General features: G+C 39.9%; 1 protein-coding gene across 9 annotated transcripts in view; it reads left to right on the forward strand.

The window, feature by feature from the left end:
• Positions 1 to 23,419, forward strand: part of LOC138747122 (transmembrane channel-like protein 5) — an 86,251-nt gene that overhangs the window by 7,793 nt on the left and 55,039 nt on the right. For 7 of the 9 annotated variants that reach the window (XM_069906068.1, XM_069906074.1, XM_069906073.1 and 4 more), the window contains exons 2-4: positions 6,705 to 6,857; positions 12,766 to 12,962; positions 14,974 to 15,105. In XM_069906068.1, coding sequence (XP_069762169.1) covers positions 6,781 to 6,857; positions 12,766 to 12,962; positions 14,974 to 15,105 — 406 coding nt within the window. In that variant the 5' untranslated portion in view covers positions 6,705 to 6,780. Of the gene's footprint in view, positions 1 to 6,308; positions 6,451 to 6,704; positions 6,858 to 12,765; positions 12,963 to 14,973; positions 15,106 to 22,811; positions 22,878 to 23,419 lie in introns of those variants that run through there. The other 2 variants (XM_069906072.1, XM_069906077.1) reach the window with 2 other exon arrangements.

Genomic DNA, 23,419 nt, shown 5'->3' on the forward strand with positions numbered 1-23,419 from the left:
GGTTTTGTATGTTTACCTGCTATGGATACTGCAACACTTGCTGAATTCCTCCTGTATTTCCATGTTTTTGCCATGGATCACGGCCTGTTTTGGGAATTCAACTGCCCAGGATTGCAGAAGGCTTCAGAAGGTAGTAAACATAGTTAAGTACATCAGAGGATCTGAAAAAGGTAGCTGACATCTTAAAGAAACTCCTTCTCCCTGGCACAACAGGTATCAGATTCTTGAACTTCCCCTTGGTACATTAATCATGGACAATCTAAACTATTGCAAGTCACTTTTTTTTGCATGAGGATTACAGAGAATATTTCTATCTATCTTGTGTAATTGTCTCTTAATTTAATTCAAGCAGTTTACTACTGTAGTTTTTATCTTTGAAAGTACCTGTTTGACTGCAGCAAGGAAGAATTTTGGTGCATGTGCATCTTGTACAAAGTGTACGATGATAAACTCATTAAAATCAGTGTCAAATGGGCATTGGGCAAATATCATTTTCTTTGTGATGAAAATTAAAAAAAGGAGTTCTTTTCAATAATGTGAGATTGATGTTTGAAGGGACCTGTAAATCCGAGTTAACAGGTCACCGAAAGAATATAAGTAGGTGCAGCAGACAGTCAAATACACTAATGGTCGTATCTGGCCTTTGAGACAACTGTATTTTCTCTGCTCTTTGGTATATAGAGTGAGACCAGAGAAAATGCACCAGACTGGTTCATAGGATGCCAAGTCAGTCATCTGAGGAAAGATTGAGTAGGTAACTCCTCTATCTTTGAGATTAAAGTAGTGATGTTATTGAAATAGAAAGTTTTAAAGAAATAATCAAGGTAGATGAGGGAAGGATGTTTTCACCAGTTGAGAGTCTTGAACTGGATATCGTGGTCTCAGAATAAAGAGAATTTTCTTTGCCCAGAGGGAGGTAAATCTGTGGGATTCTCTGCCCCAAGGACTATGGACAGTGATTCAAAATTCCTTTATTAACATCTTATAAGACAGAAAATGTAATACAGTATATCTGGCACATATGGCATTGGGAGATGCCAGATAAGTGAATTTTCTGGGAGCTTGGCATTGCATGTCATGTAATTGGCAAGCCTCACCGTTAGTTCACCAATGTTAAACTTCCATATTTTTACATTATTTTCCACAATTTATTTTACTGGATGCTTGAGGCTGCCGTTTGCTTGAATTCCGGATAAGAGGGCTTTTACTGTATTACACGAATTTCCTTCTGCCCACCATAAGGCCATGAGTATTGTATGACGCCCCTTACAGTAAGAGCAAAAGGGAGCCCCTTCAGAGACACTGAATGTCCATGGATTTGCCTCCAGTGTTTCCACAACCTCTGCAACTGCACAGACCCCTGATCAATCCATCGACAACCTGAACTCCAGATCCAAAATTGACCACAGTCGAAACTGAAGTTGATTTTATTTTTGTGGATTTTAATGGGGTTAAGTCATGTGGAGGTAGGATAGGAAAATGGTTTTGAGGTAAATGTTAGTAAAGATCTTGTTGATGGGATGCAGGGGCTTGAAAGCCCAAATGGACAACTCAAGCTTTTATCTCTTGTTTTCTTTGTTCTAATGAAAGTGAGCTGACTCATTTGTTCCCATTGTAGTGATATAATGTTGCATTCTAATTCAGTTTGGTAGATCTAATTTATTTTTGGCATCTATTCCCCTGCAAGATGATAGCAGGAGTCACTTATGTCGAAGGTCTTATTTGAATTGTTGAGATGATAACTTTTGCTACAATGTGATTGTAACCTTAAGTGGATTCTGCTAAAGAGCAAAAAAGCTTCAGAAATTCAATGTTTTTAATGTTTATGCACAAAAAAGTGAATCATGTTTGAATATATTTAATCCTAGTATTTAAATGTTGATAAATATGGAAAAAATAACTCTTACTGTTGGCACCCTGGTTAAGAGAGCAGTGCCAGCGAACCGGGTTTGAATCTGGTGCTGTCTGTAAGGAGTTTGTACACTCTCCCATGTCTGCAGGGATTTCCTCTGGGTTTTCCTGTTTCCTCTCACCCTTCAAAACATATGGGAGGTTGTAGGCTAATTCAGGTATTTGGGCAGTACGGGCTCATGGGCTGGACGGGCCTGTTACTGTGCTGTATATCTAAAAATATTTTTTAAATATTAAAAAAATATTCTCCAACAATAAGTACAGATGATGTAACGGTTCTTTCCCTTATTACTGATTGGCAGCAGCTTGTACGTGAAAGTAGTTCTTCCATTCAGGGCCGGATTAATGTAGTAGTGAAAGTAGTATCCTGTCCCAGGATTTTCAAGAGCCTCCGTGTTTATGTACTATGAATTATGAGAAACATTTTCATCTTTGTGCAGCAACTATGAGATACTGATAGTCTGTATTAATAACCCTGATTTAAGGTGATAATTGGCTAAAATCGCTGATCTTAAAGGGGGGGGTGCCACTGTCCACTCCTTGCCTGACTGCCTCCCCCCTAGCCCTTGCTGTCTGTTGCACCCTCCCCCTCCCCAAATCTAACTCGCGATGTGGCTGTAGTGCTGCCAGAAAGCGCTGGTCCGCTTCGGGGCCAACCTGGCAGCTTGTGGCAACAGCTCAATGGCCGTCTTCATTACCCATAATCCCCCATTCAGCTGGAACCACACTTGGGCATTTTAAAATGAGAGCAATTTTTAAAAACTGAAAGCAGTAAAAGAGTGAGTGAACAAACAAGGACATAATCATAAAATGCAGAGCTCATGAAGAGGGGAAATCTCCGAATAGCTCAGACGAAGATTTATGGAGGGGGTAAAAGTCCACGTCAGCTGCAGGCTCGTTTGTGGCTGACAAGTCCGATGCGGGACAGGCAGACACGTTTGCAGCGGTTGCAGGGGAAAATTGGTTGGTTGGGGTTGGGTGTTGGGTTTTTCCTCCTTTGCCTTTTGTCAGTGAGGTGGGCTCTGCGGACTTCTTCAAAGGAGGTTGCTGCCCGCCGAACTGTGAGGCGCCAAGATGCACGGTTTGAGGCGAGATCAGCCCACTGGCGGTGGTCAATGTGGCAGGCACCAAGAGATTTCTTTAGGCAGTCCTTGTACCTTTTCTTTGGTGCACCTCTGTCACGGTGGCCAGTGGAGAGCTCGCCATATAACACGATCTTGGGAAGGCCATGGTCCTCCATTCTGGAGACGTGACCCACCCAGCGCAGCTGGATCTTCAGTAGCGTGGACTCGATGCTGTCGACCTCTGCCATCTCGAGTACTTCGACGTTAGGGATGAAAGCGCTCCAATGAATGTTGAGGATGGAGCGGAGACAACGCTGGTGGAAGTGTTCTAGGAGCCGTAGGTGATGCCGGTAGAGGACCCATGATTCGGAGCCGAATACGAAGGTGAAATGTCCGTTTCTTCAATCTATCTTCTGACATCCTGGAAAATATAAATTTCTCATGTGCAATGTTTTCCAATTGTGTATCTCCATTTTCATATTTTCCAATAGTGACTTGATATATGATAGAGCAGCAAAACAATATGGAGATTGCCAGATTTGTCTGCAGTTTTCTAGTGTCATTATAACAGTGCAGAAGACAGGAAGCTAAAATGAGAGTGGGTTGGAGAAGTGAAGTGGCTTTACTTCAGGTTGTTGTCCCTACAAATCAAACATTTATCCATGCAGAGCTGGCCCATCTGCATTTGGATTCTCCAAGCTGGATGAGATCCTGTGAATACAAACGTAGTACACTAGATTGGAAAACGTGCAAGTTAATAGCTGCTTCCTGTTTAGGTCCCTGCATTGTGGGAAAGGAAGAGGTTCAAAAGGACAGGTGTGGCATGAGAAAGTGGGGTAAGAAGAGATGTTAATAGCAGGAATGAATGATTACATTATATAGTTGCATAAAGAACAGTCACTTCAATGTTGAAAAGGGAGGGGAGGAGAGGAGAAGATGTACCTTTGAAACTGACAGACAATGTGAAGAATAATCCAGTGAATGCGGAGGCTAGGGGAGTGGAAGCAGAAGACCAGGAAAATTCTATTAAAACTCAAAAGTACTGGAGGAATTCAGCAGGTTTTGCAGTGTATCTTTACCTCCTGTGGATGTTGTGAGACCTGCTTATTTGCTCCAGCATTTTTTGTGCTTTTGCTACAATCACAACACTATAGACTTTCATGTTTCACTCTTAGGAGAATTCTATCTCTACTCTGTAGAGATGAGAGGGGATGAGAGTGAAACACAAAAGTCTCAGTGGGTCTCGCAGCATCCATAGGAGGTAAAGATATATTATCGACATTTTGGGCTGCCTTCAAGGTATGAGAAAGAGCAGGCAGTTGCTTGAATAAAAGAGGGAGGAGTACAGACCAATAGACAAAAGTTGATAGTTGGATATGGAGGAAAGGAAAGGTGAGAATTGATGAGGGGGGTGTGGGGGGGGGGGGAGTTTGGCTTTGTGTATGCAAAGCTGGGGCAAAAGAGACAGAGGGAAAAGGGAAGAGAGGAGACAGCTTCAGGAAAGGAGACATGGGGAGAGTGGGAGTTGGTTTAACGGAAACCAGAGAAGTTGATGTTAATGCCATCTGGTTGGAGGGTACCCAGACAGAAGGTGTTGTTCCTCTAAATTGCAGGAGGGGATGAGCGCAGAGGTGTGGGAAATAGATAAGAAGCAGTCAAAGGATATGTCAACTCTGCTAGGGAGAAAGCCACCAGTCAAGAAATCACAGGGCTACCTGTGTGGAAAGTCTTGTCATCCAATCAAATACAATGGATGTGGGGAAGGTGGTTCCTGCATGTTGTGAGATTGATGAATGGTGTCCTGTGACATTGGGTCTTGCATAAATAAAATGGAATAAATTATTTGCAGAATATTCATTCATTTTTCTATTAAATTTTATGTATGTCATGATTATGTTCTGTGTGTGTATGCGCGTGCACTGTGGTCTGGAGAAACATTTTTTCTGGTTGTATATGATAATAAACTTGACATACAGAGGGATTGTTCATCCACAATCAAGATACGCCATTGGGGACCAAAGAATTGGAAACTGATGGAGTACATCAGAGGTGTCATTGATGTAAAAGGGAACGGGCTAGATTGCTTCTGTCATTTGCAATTTTTTTTTATTTTGGAGGAAATTATTTCTTCTTGTGTAATCCTTTATATTCTTTACTAAGTATAAAAGTCTGGTTATAGAATAAACAATACACTGAAGAAACTTGTGAAAATGTGGAAGAGAAACATTGAGGGAACTGTACAAGTAAGGAAGGAGATGTGAGCAATATTCTACTATCAGAATATTTGGGAAGATTGGTTGTAATGAATCATGAATGGTTTGCTTGCGAATATTAGTTTTTTTAAAAGTTTGAGGTCGATCACCAGCATTACAGAACTTTTTTTAAGCACATCTACCTTAACTCATGAAGACAAGATGAATATCTTCAAGCTATAAACCTGTGAGTGGAAAGGTGCATCAACATTTAGGGACTGAATGTTTTTAAATTTACACTTTAAAAATGTAGACATAGAGCATGGTAGCACACCTTTCTGACCCATGAGGCCATGTCAACCATTTACACCCATTGACTTACAACCCTGGTAAGTTATTTTTGAAGGGTGGGAGGAAACTGAAGCACTCGGAGGAAATCCACATAGACGTGGGGAGAACGTACAAACACCTTAAAGACAGCACTGGACTCAAACCCTGACCGCTGGCGCTAAAACAGCATTGCACTAACTGTGCCGCCCAAACTGTAACTGGTAATGTGACTGATATTGATAGAATCATTTTCATGCAAGTTTATAGAACTAGAGGGAATATTCGGATTGATTTTTTAAAAAAATGTAAGAATGAAGTATACTTTTGCTCAGATGTTTTCTTTTTTATGGGACTTGATGTTTGCTGATAACTGGTTTAGTTATTGGCTTATCCGTGAACTTCCAGGAATGCTTTTGTCTATTTCTGCATTCTACAATTTCTTCCAAGACAGTTTTGTTTTATGCTGGAAAGCTTGTGTTTATATAAAATAGTCAGGTATGGGTGATTTAGTTGGATATTCATTCCTTGGCCCACCTGGGTCAGCAAGTTACAGGCTAGATGTTGGCTGGCATTGGACCTAATAACTCTTCTCCGGAATCTCATCAAGAATTCTGGTACAGTCACCTGTTGGACTACAAAGGGAACTATACAAGAATAATATGTATAAGATTGATGTTTGAGCCATTTTCACTGATTTAAGTTTTGTTTCAAATTGTAAAGGCTGTTACTCTGGAACATATAGCTATCATTGGTTTTTGAATTTCCAGATTGAACCAAGCACTTCACACCATCAGAAGATGCTGACAGATTTACACAGTAATTAAAGAATAATGTCAAATGCACCATCATTATAACCACAAATTTCAGACTGTCAGCATTTTTGTATTGAAGAACAACATTTATCTTAAAATGTAATATAATTTAAAGGACCTGACTAAAAGAAATTTTCTATGGTAGGCAATTGTGATGCATCCTTGAATTTCTCCTTGTGATCTTTAATTCAGTACAGATTCTTCTTTTTATATAATTTTGTATGTTTGCAATGTATGTGCCAGTTTTTTAATAATTATGTTTTTGCTTATGAACAACATGGTTGTTATTCTCAACTTTAAAATTAAAAGCTCAAACCCATCTTTGCAGGTGAATTGAACTGTCGAGTGCATTGCTTATGTTGTCCGTACATAACTTGTATGGTTTAATTTTTTAGGTTAGATGCATCATCAGGAACAAAGAACTTTTTTGTTGGACTAGAGTTCCAAGCTTCAAGAAATATATTCAGCACAATGCACCATCAAGAACCGAGTGGATACTTTACCAACTACGCTTATCATGATTCGGAAACATTGGAATTGGATAGAGGGTATGAATTAAACAAATAGCAGTAAAGCTGGGTAAAATTTATAAACCACAATATTATACCTTTATACAACATTTAGAGTTAGCATTTCCTTATACTTGCGACTGTATGCTAAAAAGTTACATGGATTCTGGGAACACAGATGTAATCTGATCAGTTAGTCATTTAATTGCCTTTAACAGTCAAACAACAAAAAGACTTCACCCCCAGGCTGCCGGCAGTTTCCAGAAAACTGACCAGTGTCATTCTTTTTCTCTGTAAAAATGATCAATATTATAACAAATCCATGACTATCAGGAATCTTTAAAGTTAGAGAACACACTGCATTTGAAAGAGTAATAACCAAAAGAATAGAAAATTCTTTAATAGTGAATGATTAAACTCATCTGACAACTTCCTTGTTTTATTGCACTGATTACCTGGTTGTCTTGGTTTATATAAAAGCTTGTTGGTGAAACAAATAACCCTGCTTGCCATATAGTGGCTGAGAAGCAAAATAGTGTTGTGAAGTGTTGAAAATCTTGCAGAATTAAAATATTTTAGCGGTTCAGAAAAAAAATGAAATGATTGCAAGGTTGGTTATTGATGTCCCAGCAAATGTTCAATGTACCAACACAGATTTCAAAATGTGCAGAATATATATTGATTAAAATGTTAATTGATGATCCTTTGAGTCCTAGTTTCTTAGCACCTGCAGAACATTCCATGCTGACCAGTACCTGGTGGCTTTATGGTCAAAAGTGTTGGTCTGGACGAGAAATTCACCTTCTGTACATAATAGTGTTAGCATTAAATATAGCACCATTCCCATTCAAGTGGCTCTGGGTTGCTACAGCCTAGAATTGTTTAAGGACCTTCCTCAGCTGATCCAGATTATTGACGCTTCAGGTCAAATCCTTTCAGCAAGACTGATCATGGAGAGGGGAGATGGTCAGCATTACGAGGAGAGTATGGGAAGGGTGAGACAATGGTTCAGAAGGGGATTGGTGAACAGGTTACAATCAAAGGATGGAGGGAGGGTAAGGGTTTGAGTTGGGATAGATGGGGATGGTGTGAATGGAGTTGGGCGACACAGATAGGTTAGTGCTCGATGCCAGAGAGATAGATAGAAAAGGGGAAAATGAGGCAAATGGAAAGTTGATGGAGATCACTTCTGGAAGGTTGTAAGCATTAACAAAGGTTACCAGTAACGGACTCTGATGAACAAAGAAGGCGATAATGGTGGTTAGCTTTCATTCTAATTGGAACAAAAGTGTAATTTCAGCAGATAAAATCCAAGGGAAGTCAAATTTTCCAAATTATTTTGTTCAGAATTAATTGGATGTTCTGATTGACCTGGCAGCTGATACCTATGTACTAATACATATAAAATCCACAAAATAATAAGTTTCTGAGCTGTTGTCTCAGCATTATGCATTTACACCACAATGGTTGCTAATATAATCCTGGGACAGATTACATTGGACAATGAGAATGTTGCTTCCTGAACACTTTTGGGTGTATTTTATGGATTTTGGGCTGATCACAAAAATGACCATAAAATTTTCCTATTACATACCATTTTATAATATATATCTATATAACCTATTTTTGTGATGTCCTGTCATATTTTAAGACTACTGGTGTATTGCCCACAAAGCGAGCTGTTTTGGTCAGCCCAAGGATGCTTGGGCACACACTCTGTGATGATGCTATGCAAATGTTGTGTTGGGCCTGGGCATGCTTAGTCAGGATAGATGTAGACAGGCTATAAAAGCAGCTCATGTATATAGATGCTGTGCATTACATTGATAAAGATTGAGTGAGTGTACTTAACAGTAACATTTATTGTCTTCAGGAAGATTCAGTGCAGCAGAAATATCTTGTCATTGTTACATTTGAAGCAAGTATATGCTTAAGGCTCAAAGACGGTGCATGACTGCACTTATTAAGAAAGCCTATGAGCACTACTTCTGTTATAAAATTGGTGACCAAGACCAATCTTGGGCTCCTCACATTTGTTGTGCAATATTTGCAGTCAACCTGAGAGCTTGTCAGCATCAATATGTGATTAAACATGTTGAATTCAATAAAAGTTAATTTAATGTTTCTTCCCACATGATAAGCCTAATCTGAAATTAATTTTGTGTTCATCTTGAAGTTATCTGTCATACTCCCCAATTTTTTTTTTATCTGGAAGAAAACCTTTTGGCGGGGGGAGGGGGTGGGGAAATGGTTTCCCAGTGTTATCTGGAGGACCTGGAGGTGGTTGAATTTACATACTTGCCCTTTGTTGAGAAGTTCTACAGAAATATACTTTAGGCATCAACTGTTGAAGAAGGGTTGCAACCTGAAAAGTCAACAATACTTTTTCTCTCAATGATGCTGGTGGACCCTCTGAGTTCCTTCGGCAGATTGCTTTTCTTTCCAAATTTCAACGTCTCCTTTCTCGTGTGTCAGCATCAACCACGTTCAGTTCAGGTAGTGGTCAACATAGAATCTTCTGAGGCCTTTGCAGGACAGAGAGGTATTCGACTCTATGAGATGTTTCGAAGCAGACTGTGACAGTCATTTTGCAGAATGCCTCATGGCCAGAATTCTCAAACACTAAGGGCTCATTTGCCTAGAAGTGAAAGGGGCCCTCTGCATAAGATATTCATGCACAGACATGGCCTCAATCCCATCATGTAAAAACACATCAAAATGTTGGAGGAACTTAGTCGGTCTTTTCAGCGTCTTTAGGAGACCATGTTATGTTGCTGATGTTTCAGACCTGAGCCCTTCTTCAAGGAATAAGCCAAAATTTGGAAATTTCAGGAAGTCTCAGAATTCAAACAATGGTGTAGGAATCCAGACCAATAAAAGGTGTTAATTGGATATGATAAGGGATGAAGTAAGAATTTATCATGTTTGCATGAAGGAAGACTGAATGGAGAGTCAGAAATAGGCAAAGGTGACAGGGGAAGAAGGTGGGATGGGAGGGGGGAAACTGTTTAATGAAATCCAGATAAGTCTATATTAATGATATCCAGTTGGAGGGTGCCCACTTGGATGAGGTGTTGATCCTCCAATTTACAGGTCTCAATCTGGCAGTACATGATGTGCTGCACTCAAGATAGTTATGGTAAAATGATTGCCCTCCTCCTTGTGAGCTATTCATTGGCCAAGAAGACAGACATGTGATAATCCTTGTGAGATTTGTCTTGAGCAGTTATGTGCTCTATGGGTTATTCAAAAACAGACAACTACTCCTGGAAAATCATCAGTTCAATGAAAGAGGCACATTGGTCAACTGAAATCTGTTGGCCTTCCAATGTAAGGAGACGCCAACAGGTGAATGCTGCCAGTTGGCATGTTCCACGGTGTAGGATTTGTGCTGAATCTCAGTGAAGTCACCACATAGGCTCTGGAGGGAAGGATCACTGTGTAAGATCCACCATCAGTGTGGGGGTTGGCTCTGTGTGACGGCCTCTCAAGCAATTCACAAGGCCATTAAGGAGCAAACTGGAATGATACTGCCACGTTAAGAAAACTTGTTTGAAATGATGGTATGGTGAATATAGAGAGACTGCATTGCGTGTATATATTATGAATGAAGTAAATTTGGAGCAAAAATATGACCGTTCACAATTTCTGTCTAAAATATCTTCAGGTGATCAATTGGAAAAATCTTGTAAATAACACTCAGAAAGTTAGCTATCTGCTATCTTTCAAATGTTTAATGCAAGAAAATAGTTTTGTTCAGACCTTCTACACCATCCTTTGGGGACAGACAAAATAAATAGAAAACAGGAGAATTGGGAAATGCATATTTTTGGAAAAATTGTTCATGTTATATTACTAGTAATTATGGGGCTGGCTGACTAATTGCATGATCTAATCTAAAAGTGCAACTTGATATAATCTTTGTCACACTTGTATCTTGGTCAATTAACCCTGAGGGTGTTTCTTCACATTCCATTTGAACATAAATGCTTTTAGTACATTTGGAGGTTTTTTTTTAAACAAGTAGCAAAAATAAGGATTTTTACCATAATTCAAAGAGAGATGGAATTTGATAAAATACCTAACTCGAATAATAAGTTTTCCCTAATTTTTGAATTACATTAATGTTGAAACCTGAGAGCACTATCTGTTTGCCTGAGGAAGTAACATTTTACTCACAAGGCAATCAAGCTTTTTGCTGCTATTGAATTATCTTTTGTTCCAGCAAGGCTGAAAAAAAATACAGAAATTCTATTCAGAGAGCAGCAATAGAAATTAGCCAAGACAGTGTTACATTTAAAAATAATATTTTAATTTATTAATAACCAATAATATAACACCTTATCTAAACCTAACCCACAACTGTGCGCAAATATATTGATGTGTGTATGGAAATATCCCAAACCATTACAGCTTAAGCACAATTCTGGAATGTCAGTTCAAAGTTCAGTCTCAGAAATCTAACGTTGACACGAAGACCTCTTAAAGTGATGAAGTAGGTGGGAAAGACAGGGTGACAGACTGTTGTAAACTCACAAAATCTTTGTTGAGTTCCTTCGAGAGAAATGTCCTTTCAGATGAGGAAAAATTCCCCTTTTCTTGGCGTGGGGGACGTAAAATGAGTGACTTTCACAAAGCTTCCAGAACCCTTTTATGGATCAGTTCAAGTGATCTTTTCTTTAGTCACTGTGAGATTCAACAAGTCCCCCCTCAAAAGTGACCTTTCCTTTGACCACATTAAGCCACTTCAGCAAAGTATTTCTGAAAGAGCTGCTGCTCCTGTGCTGCTTCCTTAAAATGGCTCCTGATCAAACATATACACCAACAGTGTATATGTTGGTCACATGGTCTCTGCACCTGATTTCCTGGCACACTTCCTCTCTCTTCAGAAGTAGTGAATTTGAGTACATGCTGTCCCAGCCTTTCAGCCCAGGTCAATCTCAAAAGCCTACAACTTGATTTGTTCTCTTAAAGTGACAGTCCCACTCAAATAAAAATGAACTGGGAACGTAATAAATTATTTGTAAGTTATAATTCCATAACCTAATAGAGAGTTCAGATGATTTTCAGGTGACAGGAATTCAGAATTGGCTTGAACATCAACTGAATTATCAGTTCAACATCTCTCTGCCTTATAATTATTTAAAATAAATAAGTTGTAATTGGTAGTCTTCTCAACCTTGTGAGAGGTAGAAAACTGTATATATATTTCATAATGGCAATTGGATTTTTAAAGTAGCAGTTGTTAAATAGTTAAAGGAATTAAATGTCTTTTGTAATTGATAGTGAATAACACAAATAGAAGGTGAGGTAACACTAAAATATTGGTGTGAAACATGAAAGTCTGCAAACACTGTGATTGCACTAAAGCACTGGAGAAATTCAACAGGCCTCGCAGCATCCATTGGAGGTCTTGCTGAGTTTCTCCAGCACATTAATTAAATTGTTGGTGCTTTTGTTTATGAGGCAAGTTTTAAAAATATTCTCATGGCTAACCCCCGATCAATGTAGCATGACAAGAGACTCAGGTGTTTGTTTCATTATCACTACAGTCTTCAGGGAAATCAAGTAATAAAGTTTTTTTGTCTACAAGTGAAGCACAATTTTTTTTATTATTATGCTCTTTGTAGGTTTCTGTCACATCACATCCTAAGGTCGATATATTTGAGTAAGAAAAATTTAAACAGTAACTAGGTTCTCGAAAATTAATTTTGCACAAGTAGATGCATCTGGTAAAAAGCAAAAAAAAAAGTATCTTTTGTATTCTTTGTTACAGTTAAGTTTGACCATTTACGAAGTCTCAGCCTGCTTTTAAGTTGAGACATCTGCACATATAAGCAAAGAAAGTCAGACAGTTCTATAAGCTATTAATATAAAGCAAAATCCTTACAGGATGAGTAATTTAGCAATGTACCATTTTGCTAGTTTTTGTTTTCTTTTGTGTTAGTGCACAGGGGCGATTTTCTAAACTCCACACCACTCCACTGCCATCTTCTTCCCAGCGAGATCTGTTTGATTTATCAGATGTATGGAGTGATTGGGAGCATCCAGAGGTTATACCAATGACGACAGTGGGAAGAGAACATATTGATTCTGGATCTCCATTCACTGATATAAATCCATATGGAAACAACGCTGGATACGGTATATTACTTGGAACTGTTGTTTAGAATAAGAATTTGACTTCAAAATACTGATTTGTTTTGAATGCATTTACTTGTGTTTTTATAAATAGTCATTCGTGACAATTCTGTGTCTTTTTATGTAGAAAGACCTTTGAGTGGTATCATGAAATATTTTATGCTCATTTGAAAGGATCGGTATCGAGAGTGAGGTTATTATTGGATGTCATAATGATGGCACTAATGACCTCATTCCTAAAGAGGCCTTGCATGTCATTGACTTCAATTTCTCTAACTAGTTATCCCCTTTGGATCAACAGGTGTATTCTGTTGTCTTCCAATATATTCTGACTATATACGTATTTGTATCTCTGGGCTCTGGATCAGGGTCATAGCTACCATGGAGAGATTTAGGGGTTACTCCAGCATTTTTGCTGACGTGATGTTCTCATGATAGAGGCATCTAAAACAAGAGGGAATTAATTTAAGGTGAGGGGAGGGAGTTTTAAAGGGAGCCTGTGAATTAGAATATCTTTTTTTTTAAAAAAAAGTGATATCTGGAATGCAATGTCAAAAAACATGCTGGAATCAGATACAATTACTGTGTTTAAGAGACATTAAAGCAGACACTTTAAGTAGGCAAGGCATAGAAATAAATGGTCCTAATATGAGCAAATTTGAGTGGTGCAGATGGGACGTGATAAAGCATAGACATGCTAAGCTGAAGGTCATGTTTCTGTGTTGTCCGGCAACATGGCATCGAGATAATCCTGGTGCAGGCTCTATTATCTCATTGGCACAGAAACTGCATGGTTGTGTAGCTTCCAGTTACACTGGACAACTCAGATTTTGCTTCATGAACATTTGTGGATGGATTTTATGGATTTTGGCCTGTTGATCATGAAACTTTTCCTATCACCAACTTTTTTTTTTAAGCTATAGCTTATTTTTGTGATTTCCTGTCATATTTTAAGTTGACTAGTATATTGCCCACAAAGTGAGCTGTTTTGGCCAGTTGAAGCATACCTGGGGGTGCTCTCAGTGCAGGTGCTATGCAAATGTTGTCTTGGGCCTGTGCATACTTAGTTCAGATAGAGGCAGATGGGCTATAAAAACAGCTCATATATATAGATGCTATGTATTACATTGATATGGATTGAAATCACTTTGATGTACATGTTCTTCAGGTCTACATAACAATAGCATTTATTGTCTTCAATAAAGGGTTGGGGGTGTGTATTTTGATTAATATGGTTCATAGTGTAAAAAAAATTTTAAAAAATAAAGGGTTAGGGTTAGGATTAATCGTGCAAAATTCAATGAAAGTTAATTTAATGTTTTTCCATTTTCCTACATGATACAGCAAATCTGAAAATATCTTTGTTTTAAGATTGAAGTTGCTTATCATAATCCCCATTTTTTTTCCCAGGATGCAAATCTTTTGCGGGGGGGGGGGGGGGGTAATTGTTGTTCATTGTTATTTTCCCATACTGCTCTATTATTAGTTCACCTACCCACATCAGGTTTGATGTATACGAGGTTTAATCGAAGCCTAGCCATTATTAGTTTAAACCTTTTACGCCTTTGTCCTACCCTGACAAAACAACTTGGTTTTAAGAACATTAAAAATGAATTATCATCTCTTTTGGACATAAGGAATATTAATTAATTTTTGAAATGAATCCATTTTAACTTCAATGAAGTAAATAATTCACTCTTGCAGCACCAAAATAGTGGGTTTAGATTTTAGAAAAATAAATCTTTGGAGGTGCTTCAATGTAGACAGATCATCAAATCTGAAATTATTTAAACAGTTTTAAGATTCTGCCATTGATTAAGGAAGGCTTTTTCACCATTGTGAAAACTGCACGTGTGTTTCACTCTCTGGAATTCAGACTGTGAGCAGTGTAAAAGCCACAACGGAAAAGTTTCTCTATTCTGTTTGACAGCCCCCTTGATTATTCACACACTGTAACCATAGGAGCATGTGTTATGAAATATTTACAATTGCTCTATTTGTTTCCATTGAATAGTTCCTGAATTTGAGTCCATAGCAGATGAATCTTACAGCACTGCTTCATCTACATATAATGGACAAAGTCATCAAGATCATTCATTCATTCCCAACTTTCATAGAAATGTTGACATTTCAAACCAAGAGCCAGGTATGCACTATTTATTTTCATTTACCAATGAATAAACGGACATAGTAAATAACTAATGCTATCAATAGGCTGTTCTGGATAAACAATGCAACCTCAACATATCATGGATACCAGGAGACAACTTTAACAAGGTTAGCATAACATCTGGGGCTGTCTGTAAGGTGTTTGTTCTTCTCCTTGTGTGCTCAGGTTTCCTTCCCTTTCCAAAAACATATGGGTTTGGTAGGCTAATTGGTTGCATTGGGCAGTATGAATTTCAATGGCTGGAATCTCCTTCTACTGTATTATAACAATAAACAAATAAATATAGGCAAGTTTAAAAACATGTGCAATATATACCTAATTTTGAAACTCTGGTCAGTGTTCTATGCAGCAAACAAAAGAAAAAAACCACACAGAAACTGAGTGAGTTGAACCATCCAAATGACTCTACTAGAACTTTCCAAGAGTTTATCAGTACCACTCGCATGATCCTTTGTGCCGCGCCCCCCTCCCCCCCCCCACCAAACAAGTGTCTGAGAGCGGGACAGTTTCCAGCCATCTAGTGAACCTGTCAACCATCATGAACAGGAACATGGTGGCTCTGGAAACTGGCAGAGTCTCGACGATGTCCACGAGGACGTGGTCAAATCGTCTGTGTGTTGGCGGGAAAGACTGAAGAGCGGCTTTCACATCCCTCTGCACCTTGGATGTCTGACATAAGAGTTAGGCAAGAGCAGGCAACTTCTGGCCCAGTGGCTGACCATGTCACATGAATCTGTCTGCAATAAGCTGAGTTGTCACATGGTGGGACAACCCACAAAGTGCATCAAAGATGTGATGCCTCCACGCAGCAAGAACAATGGGCCTAGGTTGGCCAGTGGAAATGTCACAGAGAAATGTCGTTTCGGATAGCCTGAAACGCATGACTTCCAGCTGTATCCCTGAGACTGCAGAGCAGTAGGCTGGTATCTAGCCTACCTGCCAATGGACTGCTGTGAGTGATGTTTAGTCAATTCCAGGGGACAGGGTGTTCACAGACAGGGCAGATGTATGGTACAGCACATCAGCGACAAGGTTGTTCTTGCCAGAAATGTGCTTGATAGCCGTCGTGTACTCTGAGATGTAAGAGAGGTGACGCTGCTATCTTGCTGACCACAGGACCGACACCTCGGTGAAGGCATAAGTGAGGGGCTTGTGATCGGTGAAGACCATAAAAACCCGTCCTTCAAGGAAAAAGCGGAAATGGTGTACGGTGAGGTAGAGGGCCAGCAACTCCCTGTCGAATGCACTCTACTTCTGCTCCGGGGCTGCAGGTGTCTGCTGGAGAATGCATGTGGTCTCCAATGTCTATCAATCAGCTGCTCCACGTCGTTGCTGACGGCCATTTTGGATGCATCGACTGTGAGACTGGTGGGCATATCAATGCACAGATGCACTCAAGAGGGTTATGGCCAGAGCGTATTGGGCCTGGTCAAAAGTTGCCAAAGATTCCACATCCCTGCTGAGTTCTTTAGACTGACCTTCAAAAGAGGTTGATTGATCCTGGCAGCTGATGGCAGGAACTGATGGTAGAAGTTGACCAGCCCAACAAACCTGGCTTCTAGAAAGGTGAAAGTCAGGAAAGTCCTAGAATTGACCAAATGGCACCATTTCAGGTCCACCAGGAGGCAGTGGGCTTGAATAAGTCTGCACCCAGTAGGGGCTGAGACATCTCAGCCAAAGTGAAGGTCCAGGTAAAATGGCAGGAGCCAAACTTGAGTGGGATGACCTGTACGTGTGTATGCTGCTATTATTGGCGATGATGAGGGATGGTCCTGACTTTATGTCGTGGGTATCTCAGTTCAAGTGGGGCAAGACACTGACCTCTGCCCCTGTGTCTACGAGGAAACGCTGCCCTGAGTGACAGTCTCGGTGACCGACTGTCGTAGCTGCCAGTGACAGCCAGCCCTGGTGTTTCCTGGATGGGAGCAAGGTGGATGGCAGCAGTGGGCTCCAGAACCCCATTTCTAATGGTAGAAACACCACTGCTCAGAGTTTGAGTCTCCATCTGCTGTGGCTGTTGGTGGCCTCTTCGGTGGAGTGGGAGAGAGACAAGTTGCTGGGTGTGACACAGCAACGAGGTCAACAGATGCCCCGCCATATTTGCTTGGTGTGCCACAAGACATCTGCAGGGGCTGCTAATCTGCTTGGGTCACTGAAGTCATCATCCACGAGGAGTAGGCAGATGTCTTCTGGCATCTGTTTGAGAAATATCTGCTCAAACAGTAATCCGGGCCTGTGGCTATCTATTAATGTCAGCTCATCATTCATAAGGGCAGATGGCATGCGGTCACCCAGGCTGTCCATCTGGATCATCTGTGACGTTCATACATGGCAGGAAAGGCCGAAGGTGTGGATAAGGAGCACCATAATTGCCTAATACCTTTTGGCTGCTGGAGGCTGATGGAAGAAGTCGGATTCATCCAGCAGCCTCCTGGTTGAGCAAACTGACCACGTAGTAACATCTTGTGGAGTCTGCGGTGATCTGCCTGAAACTGGGCTTCAGCCTGTTCGAACCAGACTAGTAGCTGTGAGGTACAAAAGGTCGGCAGCTTCAGCGAGACTGTGCGCCTGTGTCATCCATCATGGGGTCCAAAATGCCATTTTAGACCGTTAGGGTCACCACTGTGGTCGGTGTGCTATGCAGCTTACAAAAGAAAAAAACCACACAGAAGCTGTGAATGAGTTGAATCAACCAATTGACTTTACTGGAACTCTCTGAAAGCTTATCAGCACCACTCCCATGATCCTTTATGCTGCTGCCCCCCTCCTCCCCGCCCCCCTCCTCCCCACCCCCCCCCCACATCAAACCAGGACCGTAGTGATGTCAGCCCAGTGCGAGCCTGGATCTCCATGACCTGGTTTGCTTGCAGATCAGTGTAGCCTGCTAGAAAATCTTAATTTTTTTAAAATCTGTACTCCGTTCCATTTGCACAACATGGCTCCAAATCCTATTGTCCTTGTCCAACGGAAAATCACCAATGATCAAATATTTATAAGCATTCATGCACAAGACAGCGTGAACAGATTTTCATGATGTTCACTCAATCTCTGTTGTTGTGTCCCACAACTTCAATTGTGGAATACATCCACATCACTGCATTGCTGCTGGGTCTTTTCCACATTCCATTGCTCCCTCCTTCTGGGCAGTGGGGCTGAATGGGAGAATGGAACAGATCATAATTGGATGGCGGGGCAGACTTATGGCCTATTCCTGCTCCTGTGTCTTATGATCTCACTATTTCCTTGATCAGACAGACTGACACAAACAAAGTTCTCTTAAAGGAATATTACTGCCTCCCTGTGGTTCTGAAATAATTTGAGCACAGCTAAGCAGAAGGAGTCAAATGTATAAATAATGACTCTCCCTGAGAGAGAGGTCTCACACACACAATGACTCACTTGGATATAGTGCCACAGAAAAGATGTTGACCAAGATTCTCAGAGACACTGAGTATACTGTTCCACACGCTCAATCTCATTGGGTAAAAGAGATTGGACATTGGCACCACTCTCATGACTCCTCATTTCCCTCTGAGAATCCATTTGAACAACTCTGCCCAGCTATTTAATCCATTGATTTCTCTTTGTAATAAAGCTTAATAACTCAATAACCCATATATCCATGCACAGTGGACTACAGACTCTGCCCTCTATAGCGCATTGAAATAAAACATCTGCCTAAGGACATTTCTCTGCAATATATCTGAAACTGCAATATAGCAAGGAGTATCATATCGAGGTTCCATTGTGCTGTAATCTTTTAAATTACACCAGTAGTAACTTGTGGAATAAGGATGTTAGCTTTTCATTTCTCTTGGATATCATTCAAAAGACATTCACAATTTTCTCACAGTTCTTTATTCAGGTTGTCCTTCCCACATTGAGATGAAACATTTCTGATTTGTATTTGCCTCTTTGCACATCTAGAGTAAATCTAACAGCACATGATCGCAAAATGCTCTGCCATTCACAGCCTTTCCAATTAGTAAGGCTGTATCTCCAAAATAAATTTCTGTTTTAAATTTAGTCATGAGCAGAGCCACATGTCATTTCAGCCCATGAGTCTGCCCCGCCCATTTTACGGCCCATTAACCTACACCCCCATTACATTGTTAACGTTGGGACAAAACCGGAGCCCCCAAAGGAAACCCATGCTGACAAGGGGAGAACATACAAACTCCTTACAGACTGCGAGGGATTCGAACCCAGGTCCAGACACGATCATTGGAGCTGTTAAGGCTGTTGGAGCCTTAACAGCTCCAATGATCGTGTCTGGACCTGGGTTCGAATCCCTCGCAGTCTGTAAGGAGTTTGTATGTTCTCTTGCCGTTATGCCAACTGTGCCGCCCCCAAAAAACTCCAATGGTATACATTAAATTACCCCAGTATGGAAAGATGATAAATATAAAAGATAATAAAACATACAGGGTTGCAGATGAATTTAAACACAATGCTGGAGAAACTGCTGATCAAATGGTGTACTTAATATAACAAAAATAAAGATGTATAACCGATGTTTCAGGCTTGAGCCCTCCATCAAGGTATCATCTTCATCAATCTGTTTGACCAGTTAAGTTTCTCCAGCATTGTGTTTTTACTTCAACCACAGTGTCTGTAAACTTCTTTAAGTTAATTTGGGTGTAATTGGGCAGTCCTGATGTAAATGGTCAGAATTTGGCTTCTAATGTGTTGTAAATAAAACTTAAATATTCATAGTTACAGGAGTGTAGGAAAAAAAGAGTTTCAATAGTGCAGACAGGCCATTTTGTAGTGCCAGCATCGTTATGATAAGGGTAGTAAGGGGAAGTTCAACCTGGACTTCAGGTTTCTGTACAGTACTTTCTTCCTGAAGGCAGCAGTGAGAAGATGATGAGAATGGTGAGGATCGTTCATCATGTTGTCTGTCTTCTTAAGGCAATGCCTCATAGATTCTTCAAAGGATGGGAGGTCAAAGCTGTTTTGTTTTTGGCTGCGACCATCTGCAACCTTCAGCATTCCTGGGCACTTGAATTTATCAAATCTATTTACCTCTGTGTACAATCTATGTAATTCTCCAAAAATACATTGATTAATGTCACTCGCTATCCCTCAATTAATGTCATCTCCAGCACATCTTGTCTGACAAAACCTGAATTTATTTGCCACCCTAAAGCAGTTTATGCTGCAACTAATTTGATTGTAGAGTCACTACGTTGGCGGATGCCTAGTCCACGATGGCGGATGCCTAGTCCACGTTGGCGGATTTGCTCACCTGACAAGACATCAGTGAACCAGATGTGTTCTTATCGTTAATTTTATGGAGTGTGTGTCTGTGTGTTCAGAAGGTTGCACATGTACACCTAACTGCCAACAGATGTAGGACATTCCTTTAGATTTCTTCATTTCTGCCTATTTATTAACATACAATTGTGATGTGCTGCAGTGCGAACAAACAAGCTTAAACTATGAAGGTTTTAATGAGCTTAAAACTTGCACACAAGGTTCAGTATCCCTTTTGGCTCCATGTGCTCTACTACTTACACGAGGGCTGGCATGAGCCTTTATATGGAGCCGGTGATTGACAGGGAGTAGGTGGAGCCACCCTCCCAAGTTGCCTCCCTGCGGGTACAGTGGTTGACCCCTGCAGTGGGCAGGTAGAAATACAGACAGGTGCAGGCAGTCACAGACAGTGGTTGTATCACCACATTCACCCCCTTCTTAAAGTGAGTTCTTGGTTGGGGGGGGGGAAGAAAAACCGAGTCCACCCTGTCTTCATGCTGAGTAGACTTTTTCAACTGCTTTATTACATGAAGATCCACATCCATTTACATTTTTTTTAAAGCTCCACCACAGCTGTGCAATCTACACCATTGTTTTAATGCTTGCTCGTAAGAGCACGAGAATTTCTAGGTTCACACATCAAAGTGAATGGCTTTTTTAAACATGGATGTATGAAATGAAATTGGTCTAGAGTACTCTTCTATGATGAATGTCATTGCTAATTTTAAATCAGAGCAATAACATTTTACATTGTGACTGAATATGTTGTGTTTTATATTGTATATAGATATGATTTTTGGAGATAAATTGGGGAAGGTTTTTTTCATGTAGATCACATACAAATGTTTCAAAACAGATCTCATTTAAAATACTGGAGCTCCGAGAGCCTTTGCAAAACTGAAGCGTGCCCAAGGGACTTCACTAATGGTTGTTGTTTTGAAAAGCAACAGCTGAAAGAACTCAAAGGATTAGGTTTGGAGCCACAGTCTGTCTGAGTGGAGGTTGCTGTTCTAAGAGGGTCATGAAGTTTTGCAAGCAGAGAGAGTAAAACAAGCTTTTCTCTGAAAGAGAGAGAGAATTCAGTTCAGCAGTAGCAGCTGGGACTGGAACAGGACAAGCTGGTAGCATGTGGGGAAAAAAAACCCATTTTGAAGACTGGTTGTGAGTGCTTAGTTCAGCCTGGTCAAAACCCTTGTGGTTCATGCAAGAGGAGAGGACTGGCTGCCTAATGTTTCACTTGAAATAAGAGAAAATAAAAGGAACTCTGTGGTGACCTGAAAGAAAGAGGTTATCATCTGGAGTTTATTGTCCAGCGAACAACAAATCTCTCTCTGAAAACCGACAAGAACCATTTAGCTTTCGAGCACCAAAGCTTGGTGAAATTCATTAATATTAAATTCTGTGCACAGTCTAAGAATTGCCTGCAACCAGTGAACTTGAAGGAGTGAGAAGTGAGATTGGACTGTGAATCAAATAACTTTTCTAAACTTACACTGCATTACAAATATGTGCCCTTAGAATTAGAAGGGGGTTAAGGTAGGTTAGTTAAGTTAATAGTAATACATTTAAAGTTTGATCCTGTTTTCATGTTGAAAGATAATTAAAAGCAACGTTTGTTTAAGTAACCATTTGCCTTGGTGAATATCTACAGCTGCTGGGTTTTAGAGTCCTCTGGGCTTGTAACACAATCAACAATATTTATAAAATGTACCCTATATGTACTTTGTATAATAAAAGACAATTATAAAGTAAAATAAAACAAAATACTGGCGAAAATTCAGCTGGTCAGGCAGCATCTGTAGAGATGAAGAAATGGTTGCCATTTCAGGTGGAAACTCTGCATCCGAGTTGGACAGTTTGCTTTATATTGCTCCAAATTGAGCATCTACAGTCTCTTGTGTCTCCATTATAAAATTAAATCCTGGATCAGTTAGAAAAATGGGCAAAACAGATTCAAGAGATTAATTGTATGTGCTATCATTCACAGTGTTAGACGACATGGAAACAGACATTTAGGTCACATCCTTTTATTTTCCTGGTAGTTATCCAGTTTAGCAACTTGGTGTCTGTGTAGGTGTCAGGCAATTATCTTCAGGTGATCAGCAATTAACCCAAATTGTCTGCTTACTTTAAAGAAACTAATGTAATTAGCACAAATAAACACCTTTTGGCCAATGTTAACAATTGTGATTTACCCCCCCCCCCAAAAAAAAACTAAAAGCTGTATTTAATAGGTGGAAGTTCATTTGAAGTTAACTGGAATGTACAAAGAACACGTGTTCCAGAGCCTTGTTTGCCAGAATGTATTCATAATTTCAAACATTATTGCTTCCTATTGTTTCGTGCCTGAATATTGTTCCATCATGTCCTGATTCTAGAACTTTTGAAAGGTGTACTTTTAAACTTATTTATTAACAGATCCTTCTTGAGAATGCAGAGAGAAGCAGAGGAAATACTACAGGAATTAACTAGCTACTCATGTTATTCATGTTAGAAATTTACTTGCAAGTTTAAATTTCCTCTTTTTTAAAAAAACAAATGGCTCAATACTTTCTTAGAAAAAATAGATGTTTTTCTTTTCATTTTTGTTGATTACAAGAGGCATCTTTGCATTCAAGCTTGCAAATCGTCACAGCAATTATGTCAATATGGAAGAAGTTAACATTGGAGGCAATTTTAGAATATACAACGAAAGAGTACATTTCAATAGAAGTATTTGCTCAGAGTTTGACAAATGTGCATTTATGTGGCAAGTTTAGGAATAGAGGGTGAGGAAAGTTATGAAGATGAGTAAAGGCAACAAAGAAATTAGAGTACAAATAGAAAAAAATGAAACTATGTTAATAGAAGGGACACGTGGTGGAGGATTGTCAATTGTTAATGTGGTTGAGCAAGATGATACATCAGAAGAAAGATCAACATCTTGTCAATGGTTCCATCTGTTCCGGCAAATTTTTGTTGCAGTGGTCAAGTTTTTCTACCACTATTTTCAGGAGTCATATCCAGATTACTCAAATACTGAATAATTTAG

The sequence above is a fragment of the Narcine bancroftii genome, chromosome 12 (genome assembly GCF_036971445.1).
Source record: "Narcine bancroftii isolate sNarBan1 chromosome 12, sNarBan1.hap1, whole genome shotgun sequence".
NCBI lineage: Eukaryota > Metazoa > Chordata > Chondrichthyes > Torpediniformes > Narcinidae > Narcine > Narcine bancroftii.